At 37.7% G+C, this 17,265-nt stretch overlaps 1 protein-coding gene across 2 annotated transcripts in view; it reads left to right on the top strand.

Annotated features, from left to right (window-relative positions):
- The window catches only part of LOC134531196 (alpha-tocopherol transfer protein-like), a 220,357-nt gene that overhangs the window by 140,936 nt on the left and 62,156 nt on the right, over nt 1-17,265 (top strand). For both annotated transcript variants that reach the window (XM_063366841.1, XM_063366840.1), the window contains exons 3-5: nt 237-393; nt 11,889-12,144; nt 13,076-13,186. In XM_063366841.1, the coding sequence (XP_063222911.1) occupies nt 237-393; nt 11,889-12,144; nt 13,076-13,186 (524 nt within the window). The remainder of the gene's footprint in view (nt 1-236; nt 394-11,888; nt 12,145-13,075; nt 13,187-17,265) is intronic.

Raw genomic sequence — 17,265 nt, 5'->3', positions numbered from 1 at the left:
AACTAACGCCTGCTCGGTGCCTTGCGCCTAGAGGCGATGCGGCATATCATCTGATACCTGTGGTTATCCTTACCGACACCGTGTACTATGTAACCGAACAATTTCAGTCGACACTCGCAACTAGATATAGGAGGAATTTTCTCCATAATGTTTCTCGTCACCAACACTATCTGTATGCGGCGATCGAAAAATAGGATTACGATGTCTATCACACATTTTCCTTACCTTTGTTCCAGATGAACACCTCCACCTGTACCTACACGCCTGCTATGACAACCTGGAGAAGACGAAGCAGATGATCGAGTCCTGTTACACCTTCAGGACCCTCACTCCAGAGCTTTTCAGCAACAGGGATCTTCTAGAACAAGGCTTGCAGGGTATTCTGGACATATGGTAAATTATATTCTTTTGCAGTTGCAACTTAAACAACAGTGTTTCAAATCATTGCTTTATACAAATTAAAAATTTGTTACAGCGAATATATTCATACAACATGTGTGTTTAGGTATAGATATACAGGACGAGTAGTATATAAAAGTATTATCGGGCACTGGCTTTAAGGCTGTGGAGGCGATGAGCCGACCGCCATCTTGGATTGTGACGTCACAGCGGCTATCTTGGATGACCTTGATCTTGAACTTGACCGTAACATTCAAAATTTGCCAAAATTCGTCAAAATTAGCCCAAAATTCGCCAAAAAATTCCTCAAAATTACCAATTGTTCGGAAAAAATTACACCCAAAAATCTGAAAAAATTTTAAAAATAAAAAATTTCTCTTTTCGAGAGAAAAATTCCCTTTTGAGAGAAAATAACCGTTTTTAGTCCTTAAAAATACCAGAGGCTAGAGCGGCAACATATAGAGGCTTAAGCATCCATGTCTAAGCCTCCGATAAACCTCTGACGTCATCATGGAATATGTCATGGAATATGACGTCACCGTTGCAATTTCCGTTATGGCCGTCATCTTGAAAATCTTTATTATTCGATTTTAACGAAAAAAAAATTAAAATTTATAAAAACACAATTAATTAAATTTTAATAAAAATATTTTTAAAACATACACCTACGACATGGAGCTCGGAGTCCTCGGTTCGAACCCGGTGAGGCCAAAAACCAATAAAAATGGCTACCGATCCTTTTTTCAAAGTGGCTGCAGGCATACTAACCCACCCGCCCCCACTTATTTCAGGGTATATATATCGGCAGCTAGTATGACGACATGTCCGCCATCTTGCAAATCCGTAATTATAATGCTAGAAAATGAGGAAAAAATTTAAAATTAATAAAAAAGTTAATTCAAAAAATTTTAAATAAAAAATCTTTAAAACACCGTTGTACTTTTCGTTACGGCCACCATCTTGGAAAACAGTAATTTTTATGGTAGAAATTTCTAAAAATATTCAAAAATTATAATAAAATTTTAATAATCACGTCCTGAAGTCCTTCGTTCGAACCCGGTAAGGGCAAAAATAAAAAATGTCGATAGATTCTTCCTCCACGGAAGCCACCTGTCGACTGACCTCCCACCACCAATACCAAGGTATAAGTATATTATCAGCTGGTATGACGTCACAACAGCTAAATTGTTTTCGTATGCTGGAGACCACGATCTTGTTTTCGGCTCCTAGTGTGCATTACCTTTATATTAGTTAAAATTTAACCTACTAGAGTGCAGCAATAATTTTTTATTAATGTGGTACCCGACATCTTGGAAATTCGTAATTATTTAGCTAGAAATTCCGGAAAAGGTTCTAAATTCATCAAAAAAACTTATCATTTTGCTGATTGATTCGATCAGTTCCTGTCCTTGGTTTGATCCCTGGGCGATGCAAAAAAATATTTAATGTAAAAATAGCACAAAAGTGTCAGGTTCGAGAAATAAAACACCACAAGATATTTTACTAACGTAATATTTATTACTTAATTTCTATTATACTACAGGAACACTTGCGAAAGCCAGCAATCTTATAAACATTTAGGCATGCATAGGCGTGAAATGACTAATTCTTAGCTCCAACTGGTTTATATTAAACAGAGACCAGCCAGAACATTTACTGACACAGTCCTCCTCTTCCTGACAGAGTTTCTGGATACCGTGTTTAACAGTTTGTTTCACATCGTCAGAACTGTAAATTACTGCAGCCGATGTCTTGAATGCACACATCTTCACTTTGTCATCGAACGGATATGGCTTTCCATACATGCAGTCCAACCACAAGTTATATTTTAAAGGACCGTTTGTTGCTACGTCATCAGTATGCTGATTGATTATGTCCGGTCTGATATCATAAAGAAAATTACAAATGTCTTTCGACTCACTTAACGTATTTAGATAATAGTAGTATTTCAATGTTCCACGAAATGCAGACTGCTCCAAGTAGAAGCCATTTTCATTCACCTGTAATGTACCGAACACAGTCTTGGGTTTAACTTCATGTCCAGAGTAATTATAATCGGTTGCTGCACATTTTTTTTTGCTTCTATGCTCACGAGTCTCCAATCTAAACCGAGTAGTTGAAATTTCTGCAGGTAGTTCAACAGTAGGCACACGGACTTCACCTTTACAGTTTTTCGCATGTCGACGCAAATTATCAATTCGAGTAAACCATTCATGGCACTCATCACAGCGAAACTTCACGCGAGAAGGTTTCTTCGTACATTTACTCCTCTCATGTCTTCGGGCATCATGTGCAAATGAAAATGTCATATCGCAGTAGCCACATGGATGCCTAGATGATGAAGACAAACCCGAACCAGATGTCGATGTTACTGCAGTTGTACCATTTCCAGGCATTCTCTTATGCTCATCAACCATTCGCTGTTGTACCGAAACCTTTACTTTCTGCAGCGCAACAGGACCTTTGCATGTCTTCAAGTGTTGCTGCAAATTAGCATTTCTTGTAAATTGCTTGCGACACCTTTTAGAGCCAAACATTTTTCGATAAAGGTTCTTAGCACATTCTCTCTTCTCGTGCCGTCGAACATTGCTGTTTGTTTGAGAAAATCTTGTCGCAAAAATGGCATCGATGTTCGTTAGCTGTTGACGAATCACTATCCATTGAAGTCTCCATCGAGCGCGAAACAGCGTTCGACGAGGTTTCCTGGGCAGCCACTACTGAAGTCATTAAGTTCGCTTCTGTCGGTGGTACCACGACTGTTGAAGTCTCCTCTAGTGTTGGCTTCGTCGTTGCCAACGGGATCTGCTCCATCTCAGTCGTTGCAGACGTCAGGGTTCCCGTAGATGATGGTACAACCTCCATCGAGTTCACCGTTAAAGACGGTAAAGAGGTCATCGAGTTCTCAAGAACAGGTAATTATGAGACTTATTCACCAGATGAAACAAACTATGTGATCCTTTCACCGTCGACGACAGTAACAAACTGAGCGACCTGCTGTCTAGGACTCGCTTATTTATACCCGCTACCGAATGAACAATATACTAGTCAAATCAAGATCCATTTACTTTAATACACTAGTCAAAACATCATACAAAATGAATCTCATTCAACGAAAAAGGAAGCACATTTGGAAGCACAATCAAAAAGGCAGCACATTTTGGAAGCATAATCAAAAAGTCACCACATTTTGGAAGCACCATCAACAAAAAGGCAGCACATTTGAAAGCACAATAAAAAAGGCAGCACATTTAAAAGCACAATCAACAAAAAGGAAGAATATTTTGGAAGCACCATCAAAAAAAGGTAGCACATTTGGAAGCACAATCAAAAAGGCAGCACATTTGGAAGCACAATCAACAAAAAGGAAGCACAATCGGAAGCACATTCAACAAACAGGAAGCACATTCAACAAACAGGAAGCACACCTAACGAAAAGACGCACATTTTTAACTCAGGTTACGTTCGTTAAGTTTACGTTAGGATACAATGAATTCCTCAGTCATTTGCTCCAACTGTCTTAGGCTTCAAAATTCAATGACGTTAGTTGTCCAAGATACCATTCCGTCATCCGGTGGTGTTAATTTACATGACCCATAGCCTACAGTCTCAGCAAGTGGAATGAATGGGTAAAATATTCCCGCAAAATTTGCCCAACAATTCTCTGCAATGTGTTTGTGCTTCGTGCTACGGCTCGTGCACTGGTATTTGTGCTCCACTCGTCGCAACACGTCCTCTTCAAAGCCTGGAGTACCCGCGGTCCGTGCTGTCACCTACACACTTTCGGTCTCTTCGACCGTCTGCTCACAAACACAAACGTGGCGTGGTCATATCGCAGTCTCTTGGGGTATCGCTCCCTGTACAGTCGTAGAGCAGCTTGTCCCATTCCCATAAACAAGTTCTGACCACGAAATATGTTCCATAACGTGGGTTACACCTGGAACTGATGCTTCCAGACACACAGCTAATCAGTGATCGTCGCTGCTCTGATACATGCTCGTGTGGCGGGCGGCGACTGTCTTCGCGTGGTGTGACATTTCAAACGCGATCCTCATATCTAACGTCCTACGTTTTGTGAACTTTGGTATGGAAACTAATATTGCAATTTAAATATCAACATTAGATAAAGAAAAAATATATTTTTTTCCCTCAAAAATTAAGAAACGACCTTTTTTGTTCTCTCGTAAATATTGATGGTGCACGTGGCATCTTAAGCATTCACATTCTTGGCAATTGCGAATGGTCTGTATTTCTTTTAGTTTCAGTAACTATTAATTTGTTTTCTTTTAAATCCGTTCATTGACGCGTACTTCACTTAACAATCAGTGCTCCTGATTAGACGCAGCCCCTACATACGTGGTGTTGTGTGAGTTGCATATGTGCCAGGCGTTGCCATTTTTTAGTTTTTTTTTTCCCCTCAGAAGCGGTACGGTTTGAAGTAGTAACATGAGGCGAAAGTTTTCGGTATTTCAGACATAAATATAAATAATTCATCTTTTAATTGACACAAAAATGTATAGGGATTAAGGCCCATATTCCAAGACACAAAAATAAGGGTTTAGGTGTTGAATATGCTACACCTCTACCCTATCCTTATTCCTAATGCATGATAGGACACGGCCAGTCCTTTAAATTTTGGTCTCCTATCCTGTGCCACTTTTTTCCCAGACTACGCGCATGCGCAGAACTTTTTCGTTGATTTCGTCCAGATGGCCAAACCACACCTAGCGCCATTAACCCGTATATAGTTATTTTTATGATCATCGAGAGACATACAAAGTGTGTAAAAGTGCTAAAAGGAACATTTTAATGGCAAAACAGTATTGGATTATATTTTGCAATTTTTGATAGTTTTAACAAAAAATAATCGCAACTTTAAAATTACCCGAGAAAATTATAATTACACCATTGATTTTACGCGACAGTCCTGCTATCTGTAGGTGTTTTGGCGTAGCAAATGTATCGATGGTTACCAAACGTCATCTTTAATACATTGAACTCAGTTTCTAGCTTCGTGCAGGGCACAGTTTATAAAAACGATTGATTTTTCGTTATCTAATAAGAATTGGGTTTCGACACGTTCTGGAATACGGCTTGCGAGTTAGGTTACAGTTGTATCCCACAAGTTAGTGCTTATTCACTACCTTACCCGAATGTATCGGAATACTGCCCTAAGGGTATTGCTCCTAATTATTTAAATGAAAATATTCTATGACAGTAGCAATTTTCGCAGTTATTGTAGAACTTGGTCCAAGTAACCATTCTCCTATTGCTTCGTGTTCTATTTTAAATATTTTCTCGATTATTCCTAATGAACCAGTTGCTAATCGTCAACGTCAAAGGCGTATACCAGTAAAACTGTCGAGACAAAAAATCTTATTTATGTTTACAACTTGTTTTATTTGTGATAAAATTGAAGCTGAAGTTGGTCGGTCGAATTTAGATTTTTCCTGTATCCATATTTTGACACTTCTTTTCCTTGTTTTGTAACAGGTCACTTACATCCTACATTAAACGAAAAAATGTTTTGTTAGGAAAATCATTACTTGCAATGTGTGAAATAAAAGAGAGACATTTTTGTCGCAATAGTACGTTTATCTCTTGACCTAAGTGTACTTTTTTCCAAACTTATTATTAGCCATTCGCCTTTCATAACTACCAATAGCTACACTTTGCTTGCGTGACACTCTCCGGCACAGAATAACTCCACGCACCAGCGCTTAATGTGAACGTGTGTGTGGCTACAGAACGCCTAGAGACTAGACAACCTGCTGAACAGGCGGAGCTGTCTACCGCGTGGCTGCAGCTCAGGGGTGCACAACTCGGTGTTCAGTCTTTCTAACTGGGTTTATGGTCTCATAGACAAGGTCAATTTAATGCACTTTTACAAAGTAATTCCTTTGGAAACCAGTTTCAGTACTCGTCAGAGATGTGTAACATCCAACCTCGGTGATTGCAAATTCGTGTGTTCTCATGTTGCAAATACACTTATTATATGAAAATCGGAAACAAAATTTTATTTAGAATTCTTTAAAATAAGGCTGAGCTTGATATAGATACACACACAATTATATTTATATGTATATATATACACAAATTGTGTTTTCACTACTCTTTTTATACTAATCACACGTAGTTTCCGCACCCGCCGATAGAATTCGCTGCCGGAGCAACTACGTCGAAGTCATTCCATATGCAGAGCGAAATTGTAAACTATATGAGGAAATGGCTCCGATAAAAGCGAAAAAGACTTTAAAAATTAATGTGTTCTTATATTTGCATATGTTATAATGTGTCACACTTACAATATGAAATTTGGACACGAAATGTAACTAGATCTCTTAAAAATTAAATATTTACCCCACTTTTTTTTAAACACACTTTATATAACATTAAGTTTATGTTCGTGTTCGTATATTTGTGTATGCTAAATATAGATAATTGACTTTTTAAGTACTTCTTACAAACAAACTTTAACCTTACTAAGATGATTCAAATTTAAAGATTTATAAGTAAAAATATTATCACGAAATTTTTTTCATTTTTCATGGCGTCCAATATATGTACGCTTACAATTTTTTTGTGTGTCTACAGTATGATGAACGCTGCTCTTGATCTTAATGTTAACTTAGAGTTGATTGCAAGTATTCAATCGTATTTTTTAATTTATCATTATTTTTATAACTATAAATTAATACTTATAAAATTAAACATAGTTGTACGATTATAATTTTTTATATTTTAATACTTATGCACGGTCAATATTCTGCGAGATTCACAAAGTCAATACATATGAATGAATCACGAGGGTACGGCATATTTTAGAGATTTCTGAGACTTCCACAGATGGCAGCAACGTGGTTCCACATTTCCGTTCATTTGACTTCCATTCCATTCCATTCACAAAATTCCTCCTACCAAATGCTGTTTACGCAGAGCTAAGATGTTACACAACATAAATTTAAAGAGTAGCCATTGGATTGCTCATGCAGCTTTTGGCAGTTGACAGTAGTTATCTGTAGTGAATTAAATTATTACATTGGTCACCATTACTTTTCCTACCTGGTCAACTGAGTAAATTGCATAGTCATAAGAAATTGTGTTCAAACTATGTGTGCTGTTTCGTGAAGTGCGGTGGCCTAAGAGTGTTACTCCGATGCAAAAATGTACTTCCTGAAACTAAACCAGTTTGTATCATGGTAATGACATAAGTCTCGACGCTTTGTAAAGTTATTTACCCAACTATATAACTGGTTTGAAGTCTACTTCTCTTTACATCCTTAATCTCCCATCTCAACAAAACGTCACTTAAAATTTGTGGGTACTGAATCGTTTATGAAGGGGCTGGGATTTTAATTTATTGCCGTTATCAAAGACCTTACTCTTACTCATAAATGGCTCCAAACACTTATAGTGACCAAGGGTGGTCATAAATTACCAAACCTCCTGTTATATTTAAATTATTTCATTCGAGTTATATGTCCTTTGCCTCGAAAAACACACATGTTTTTGTGTTTCTTATGCTTACAGATATATTAAAACATGATAACACTCAAAAACGATTAAATTACGTTTTATTAATTAAAAAGTTGAAAGGATTAAATGATAAAAATTATCGTCCTGTTTAATATAATTAAACTTTCCATGTTTTTTTTATTTAGACAAACTTATTAAAATTTAAAATATAACTTCTGTGAAAAAGCAATCAACGGGACAATCATTCTGTGAATATTAAAGGAAACGTTTGGTGGAAAGGAGCGAGTCCTTAATTGGTTACTGGTGTCTGGAATGCAATCATAAAATCCTCCGGGTAAGTACGAACAAAAGTTGTGCAAAAAAATGTTACGTTTTGTGTAACTATTCAGCAATGGTTCTAGAACGTTTAATATATACATACGTCTGAGGAAGTATTTCACGAATAAATGCATACGTTTGTGTTGAACGTCTGCGTGACATCGGGGTAGCTAAACATGAAAATGGGCGCAAAGATAAGATAGAGCAGCGACGGAATTGACTCGGTAATGGAAAGGGAGCACCTAGGGAAGTGCCCCACCCGGAGTCTCCGCGTAGCTGTGGTAGCAGGCAAGCAATCCGCTCTTCTTCCTGAGCAATGATAATGCACAGAGTGTTTCAATCCCTGAATGTCTGTGAGCAAGACATGGCGTCATCATGCATTCGTTTCTTTGCACGGTTTTTCTCCAACAAATCTTTTTATATTTTTAATAAATCACTAATATTTACGCAGGAATTTTCTGTATGACAAGTTACAGCATTAGAGTTCAAACGTAATGTCCTTCATGATCATGGTTCAACTACATTTTATGTTTCACCGTTGTGTTTTGAGCACAGAATGAAGATTATAGGGAACTTCCCGAAATGAACCGACAATCCTGTCGATCCATGTCAATGATCTCTGATAGACACTGAGGGATATACATGTCTGGAATTTTTTCACACTTTTTTGAATGTTATTATTGTAATGACCTGTAAATATGTTAATATTATAGAATGATTTACAGGAATTCAGATCATAATTTATGTGCGTGTGGCTTTTTCTCACGCAAACACCATTTTTAAGTGTTCAAAATTTTAGTTATTTTAGTTTATTGCTTTAATAAATTAATTCATTTTATCAGCACTACTTTTGTATGAAAAAAAGGAAGCCTTAACTAAACAAAACTTCTTTATATTTCAGATTACTTTGTCCTGTAGTAGCTTTTAATTCCAGTATGTGTTTCAAGTCGTTATTATAAAGCAACAGGTACAAAGCAGCAGCCATATGAGCTGCTGTCTTGTGGCAACCGCATCAACCATTTGCTTGCCGTCTTGTGGCAACCGCATCAACCATTTGCTTGCCACCAATTGCTGCAGATTGAAAATGTATGAACTTCTGTTCACGCAAGTGAAGATCGTGTAGTCCCTAGTCCCAGTATATGTTGGCGCAGCATTTAGAGGAATAATCCAAATATCATTCTTGGGCTTGAGTTATTGAAGCGTGAATGTAAGAGGAGATTGTTGAAACTGGATATAAGCCGAAAATTTTTTTTAGGTATGAATAACTCCGTGAAATTTTATGAATAGCAGATAGCGAGTATCGTGTGTCTGGCGAAAAAATCTGCAACAGAATACAAACATGCAAGACTTATACAGGCTGAGTCTGAATTCGTCTGATAAGGGGTCGTCCATTAATCACGTGATGTTTTTTTAGCAAATTTTTAACCCCCCCTACCCCCTAGTGATTTGTGGTGATGTTTTAGACTACCCCCTCCCCCCCCCCAATAAATCACGTGTATTTTTTTGCTACAAAATATTTTTAATAATTTCAGAATATTATCTTTAAATATAGGTATAATCTTATTAAATTCTGGAAAATTAAGCACAGTGATAAAAATGTCCACACACACATTAAGGTTGCAAGTTTATTCTCACTGGCATAAAAATAATAAAGGAAAGGCTTATATGTGATTTACGCATGTATTCGGCGCCAAAATCACAGTCTTACTGGTGACTGGCAAGCCGAGCCGGGTGGTTCATGTTGTGGCGGGCGGGGATATTGTTGCCTGGCTACGGCGAGTCAAGGTCACGCGTCACTTTTCGGTTTAGTAGAAATTGGGCGAAAAAAATAAATACACGTGATATCTCTCTACACCCCCCTCCCCCCTTGTGATATTTCGTGATTTTTCCTGACCCCCCCCCCCCTCCCCTTTCGAGCCTCACGTGTTAATGGACGATCCCTAAACATCGGCTGTTCGTTCATCACGACAAAATAATTTGAAAACATATATATATTATATACACACAACTTATGGTCTAAAGTTTTTACCTAAGACTGGTCTAAGTCTTCGAAGTTGGGGCGAAACAATATTTTTATTGTAAACAAATTAATGCCCGGCATGCGTTACAATGCCTATTTAATTATATTGTGTAATTTTTTTGAAGTTTTCACCCACATAAAAATCATCTCTCCATCTATACCACTCTCTCTGTCTCTGTAACTCTGTATATACATATATATCTTAATATCACTATATCTATTTCTATTCATCCCTCCATATTACTCCATCTCTCTCAATTTCTCTTTCTATATGTATCTCTAAATCTCACTATATATCAATATATCTCTATATTTCTATATGTATCTTCGATCTCTATATATTGGTCAATGTCTATAATATAGCTGTATAATTCTCTACATCTATAACCATTTATTTTTATGTATCTATATATCTATCTCATCTGTGTATATATTTATATTTTTCTTAATCTATATCTATCACTCTCTATACATTTATCTAACCCTACACCTCTTCTGTATATCTACCTATACATATTATCTCTATCTATCACTCTATATTTATCTATCACACTCTATCCCTCTCTATTTCACTCCATCACTCTGTCTCTCCATCTTTCTATATCTCTCTATGTGTATTCTATCTCTCTTTATCTATCAATAACTCTCAATAGACATGCATGTCAACATTATTATTCGGACCATAGAAAAAAAAAGTGACTGACATAAATTACTTACTGGTTACTATCCGATACAACTCAAGCGTTACCTTGAGTTTTGCTTTAAGGTTTGATTTCATCAAAATCTCACTTAAACAATGACCTTACTCGTGTTTTAAACAAGGAGGTAAGAAGTATGGTAGTTAATCTAAGTATACATTATTTGCCATGTTAATACTTGAAGTCAAATTGGCATATTTACAAATCTTCCAAGTGAGTCATTTTCAAGCTATTAAACCAATTTATAACATATAGCCTTTATACAGCTATGATCTGGTTTACTATATAATTGCTAGCCAGTTGAATACAACTTTAGAACAGACAACCACTCCATAGACAAATACCTCCATGGTTTCAAAGGTCAAGCGTGAAAAGTTTCATAGAGATCGGATTAATGATGAGTTATAAATGCAATGGCGAAATTAAATAAAGAATAATTAAATTATACTTGAAGGATTTGTTAAATAATATTCTCACCTAGACAGTGACTTTCTCCGTGTTTTGAAGTTCAAGTGTGCAAAGATTAAACTCAATTGAAGGAAAGATGTGCGAAAGTAAATAAGAAGAACACACACCCAAACATTTATATATATATATATATATATATATATATATATATATAACATAATAGAGAAATTCTACATTCAACGCAAAATTTTTGCGGTAGCAAAATTATTTCATTGAAATAGTTCGGTTCAGGAAGACGTAACACAAATTTGTGGAAAATGAAGGTGCTACTCCCAATTATTTTAAAGAAATAATAATGCTAAACAGACAAAAATAGCGATGGTTTAATAATGTCATTCAATTAAACACTATCCAGATTCACAGTATTACATTTGAAATACCTTCTCTTTTATTGACAATACAATTGTTGTTCAGCCTCAACTTCAAAGAAGCTATTTAGACCAGAAGTGTTGCTGGTCGGTGGAGTGTGGAGTGTGTAGTGGTCCTCGGACGAGACCCGCCGTGTGTTGCAGCGAGCTGGTGCTACTGCCGCAGCCCAGCCCCGAGGGCTACGACGTAGTCCTGTTCCGGTTCACCAGCTACGAATCCTCCAGGTTCGTGTTCCTGGACGGGCTGAGGGCGCTGTTCGTCGCCATCGACTTCTACCTGTCCGAGTACCGCCTGGGCAAGGGCCTGGTCATCGTGTTCGACATCAAGGGCCTGAGCTTCGCCCACCTGGCCAAGGCCTACCCCATCAGCATGATCAAGAAGGCCTTCTTCTACGTCCAGGTCCGTGGCTCCTTTCAAACAGTGGGAGTGCACTGGCAACTTCGGCATTTGTTCCAAACATAATGCAAACTGATGCGCTTCACCAGTTTTCCAATGTAATTCAAATAATACTAGTAATTTAAGTAGAAGTTAGAACAAATAAGTGACATTTCAATATAGACTGAGTGAGTCAATGTAATCAGTGAAATTATAGTAAACGACAATTCCACACACAGGTGGTTACTGGGTGTCAATGCAGCATTCTTTACAATTAACCTTAGATTACAGGGGGGCATCATTGGAAAAATGAGTGTCATCTAGCGGTGGATGATCCAAGTGAAGTTTTTTAAACTAATTCTAATTCACTTATTTTGAAAAGTTTCCTCTAATTGCAGTGTAGCGTTGGGTACTTTTGGCCGTCATCGGTAAGGGTTGGGAGAGCTAACACTTATGCGGAACCGGGCTCATGTTCCACTCCTTCCATCCTGAAATTGATTTCCATATGATTCGCCGAAATCACTCCAGGCAAATGAAGAGGTGATTCTTTATAACATGTCATGGCCGATCATTCCTCAAATACCTCTGGTCTTACTAGTTGCGTGTTAACCCCATCTAGGAACCTTATTCTCGACAACACGCGATAGCAATTCGTAATTATATCACGTTTGTAATCATCATTATTCACATATTATAAACTCTATTGACGGTGAAGTAGCTCAACCTAATATAAATAAGAAATAATTACATATTGTATTGTATTTGGTATTAGTACTACTAATATGGTAGCTTTTCTGTCTCTTTCTGTCAGCCATAGGTAAAACCGCTAGTTTACATTGAAAAAGCCTCGCTTTCGGAAATGATTGACATACTGCATATTTATCAATTTTTATTGCACTATTTTAAGTATTATGCGTTAATTTTACACCCGAGACGTTTTCTTTAAATGTTTTAGGAATGCATGCCTCTCAGACTGAAGGGTATCCACATCGTCAACACTGGAACGATAATAGAGAGGCTGATGGCTTTGATCAAACCTTTCATCAACAACGAACTGGGAGAAATGGTATGTATTACAGATACACCACTAAATATTTTCTATATTAACATGTTATACTGGTTTGTTAATCCACTTGATGCTCGTTTTGTTTTGTAATGTCAGTTCACCATTAAGTGAACACTTAAACAATCAGTCGTAAATAATTCCTGCCAGATGTATTCAGCATTTACAATTTAGTTTAAATGAATCGTGTAAATATTTGTGTTTTTCATACTTTGTTAACATATTGCTCCCAAGAAAATTCAAAATGTAGCAAGTTTTGTTATTATAATAGCAGTTGCGTGTCTTTTAAGATTTTTTGTAAAATTATCATATTAAACTACTCTGCGTTAAATGAAAAATCCTCAAATAATTTGTATTTATTGTAAATGGTTAAGATACCAAAATACTGAATGCTATGACATTGTTATATTTATTTAAGTCGTGAGAAAATAAACTGAATAATCGTATATATGATGGAACTGTATTCGAAAAGTTGTGATGTAACTGCTTGTAATATACATAAACGTAGTGACCTCGGAAACTGGTGGGACATGAGTAGTATATAATAGGGCATACTGAAACTGGGTCCGGGGCGTGGAGCTGGAGCCGGGTCAATGACCGATTGCTCTGACGTCACGGCGGCCATCTTGGATGGTTGTGACCTTGACCTTTGACATTGACCTTGACCTTCAAAATGAGGCAAAATTGTCCAAAATTGGGCAAAAATTGCCCAAAAAAAATTCCTCAATTCAAAAATCAGGATTTCGATAATCCTCAAAAGTCATTTTGCCCTAGAAAGAACCCAAATTCCTAAAAGAGGCTTAAGCATCCATGTCTAAAACCTCCGATAAGCCTCTGACGTCATCTAGGATTATGACCGCCATTTTGAAATATGATGTCACCGTCGCATTTTCTGTTACGATCGCCATCTTTAACTTTTTATTTATTATCCAATTTTAATGAATTTTTTTTTAAAATTTATAAAAAAATTCATTTAATAAAATTTTAATGAAAAATATTTAAAAAAACAAGCATTTACGACACGGAGTTCGGAGTCCGTGGTTCGAACCCGGTGAGGGCAAAAAAAATGGTGACAGGCTCCTTCCTCAATGGTGGGTGCTGGCAGACTGACTCCCACCACTTTTTTTCAAAGCATATATATCAACAGGTAGTATGACGTCATGTCCGCCATCTTGTCTTCGTTGCTGGAAGCCAACATCATTGTATCGTCGGCTAGAGTGTGCTGATGCCATGTTAGTTTAATTCTTATCCGCTAGAGTGCAGTAATAATTTATTATTACTGTGACACCCAAAATCTTGAAATTAGGCCGCCATCTTGAAAATCCGTAATTATTTAGCTAGAAATTCGGAAAAAGTTCCAAAATTCATTAAATAAATCACTCATTAATTTACATATTGATTCGATCGATTACCGTCCTCGGTTCGATACCCGATCGATGCAATAATGTTTAATTTTATGTAAAAAATAATAATTTCAATAAACCATGTTCAACATTCGTAAAGAGACTCTAAATCCTCTACGACCATCATCCTATCAGACATTAAGACCACCATATTGGAAATGCGTAATTTTAATGCTAGAGATTCGGGAAAAATTCCAAAATTCATAAATAAATCACTCATCAATTTACATATTGATTCGATGGATTCCTGTCCTTGGTTCGATCCCTGGCCGATACAAAACAACTTTAATTTAAATACCAGAAAAGTGTTAGGTTTGAGTAAATAAAAACACCACAAGTTCTATTAAAAAAACTTTTATTACATAAATTCTACACTACTACAAGTACAAAAAAACACAGACAAATTACTAAAAACTTGGTTAAGATCTATTTCCGCATTTAATCTTGTGCTGTTCAAGACACTGTATAGCTGTCAGTCCTGATTTTCGAGGTCGTTTAGCGAAATACTTAAAGCACATCTTACACATATAAATCTTAGGTTGATGTTTTGTAACCTGGGGTCACACAAGTCGGGAGAAGTTTTTGATGTAGCAGTAGTGTGCAGAACCGCTCTCATTTGTCACAAGCAACAAATCGAAATGATTTTTTCTTTCTTGTTTGGTTACCCGAATCGGACATACCTTGTTATCCTCATTTAGCGCATACACATTAACTGAGACTTCAGGGTTATTTTTCTCAAAAACTTTTATCTGATTTAATGGTGGCAGATAGTACAGTCCATCGAAATTGTACTTATTCTCCAAATCATAATACCTCTTATCAACACGGTTTTGATGACTTCCCTCGACAAATCTTGCCAAAATACTCCATTTAAAACAAAACTGGTCCTTCAAATTTTGGAAATTCACTACTGCTCTTTTGTTGACTATCGCCTCAGGTAAGACAATAAATGATGATGTCTGATGGTATGGAAGCATACTATCACTTGATTATTTTCCTATGCACATAATCTTGTGACTATCCAGACTGTTTCAATGCGAAAAAACCTTCTCGCATTTGTCGCACTTATATGTCTCTCGTGAGATTGTCAGAGACCTACTGCAGGTTATTGATGCACCACAATATTTGCATTGATGCGATGTATGCTCTTCATTAATTGATGTCTGGAATGCAGATGATGAAACATCAGCTGATGGTGGAACAGCTCGCATCCTTGTCTCCTCTGCAGCAGGTATCGGGATCTCCACAGCTGTCTACACCTCAGCCATTGAGCTCTCCGCTGCCGTGGTCTCCTCTGCAAATGGTATCGGGATCTCCGACTCCATCAACGTTGCTGCCATCGAGGTCCCTGCTGCTGACGGTAGACAGTCTATTCCGGTCGACATAACTAAATCTCACGAAAATTACTGGAGAGAGCACGTCCGTACTGCACCGCGGCCAGAGGTGAACTGCGGGTCCAGTCGTCTGAACCTCGCTTATATACCCGTGGTCTACTGGTATACTACATGAGTCAAATTATTGTCTGTATTTAAAATTATTGTTTTCCTATTAGGTATCTAAAAAAAATTGTAGAAATAAAAAACACACGAGTTCAAGTTTTACACATTTATTTATAAAAAGTACACAAATACATATTAGGTTAAGGAATCAAGCATTTTCACAAGCAATGTCTTTAATGCCGCACGAACTGACTCGTCGACTCCGGTTCCAACTGGTTCGTTGACTCCAGTTCCAACTGGTTCACCAGTCACGGGATCAGGAACACAGGTTTCCAGCTGGTCATCTTCTGCGACGTCGACAACTCCGACAAGACATGGTCGATGACGTCTGTGACCACGTCTACGCCTGGGCTTTGGCTCAGTGCCAGTTGGGACAGATTCACTGCCTAAGATGCGACGACGAGATGCACACCGTTTGGACGTCTGCGTAGAAGCATCACAGGTCGCAACAGGTTGCAACACGTCCATGTTTGGTGTTGCACATGCAGACGAGGCGACTACCTCAGTGATGCTAGCAGGAAGGATTGTGTGTGGTCTCATGTGATAGACGGCACAGTTTCCAGGTTCGCAACAATCTACCAGCTGCTGAGTCAGTTCGTAGGACACAGGAAAGTGCGCAAACCGCCAATGCTGAGCGCCTCCATCACAGGTTTCTATATATGTACGTAAATACCCGGAATCCCAGTAGCTGTACTCAACACTGCTGAAGCTAGGTCTTGCGCTCACGTACACGTTAGCAGGATGAAACGTAAACATCTTCTTGCAGGTCGAACGACAACTGAAGGCTCGTACGGATGTACACCATTTATATATACAGAATCCCACTAACACTGTGCGTGCCATGTCTGCATTAACTGCGAGTTTGTACAGGCACAGACACGATCAAACTTGTCACGTGGCTGCACATCGTATATTGCACTAAGCTTGCGCAGGGAAGGACAGCCGTAGTCGGTCTGTAGGTCTACAATTACAACTGATGCATCACACAACTTGCTCAGCCATTTCTTCTGTTCAGGTCCGGCAATGTAGATTATTTCGTTTTGAACTAGTAAATCTTCAAAAGTGTTTTTCACTTGGTGGTACGGAATCTTTCCTTGGTCCCACACTAGTCCGTGTTAATATTTACATAGCCATTCATTAGACCGTTTACTTTTTTCGTCTAGTAGTTTCCACGGATACG

Source organism: Bacillus rossius, chromosome 3 (genome assembly GCF_032445375.1).
Source record: "Bacillus rossius redtenbacheri isolate Brsri chromosome 3, Brsri_v3, whole genome shotgun sequence".
In the NCBI taxonomy this organism is placed as follows: domain Eukaryota; kingdom Metazoa; phylum Arthropoda; class Insecta; order Phasmatodea; family Bacillidae; genus Bacillus; species Bacillus rossius.
The sequence above is the reverse complement of the archived record's forward strand: the minus strand, read 5'-3'. Positions and strand labels throughout refer to the sequence as shown.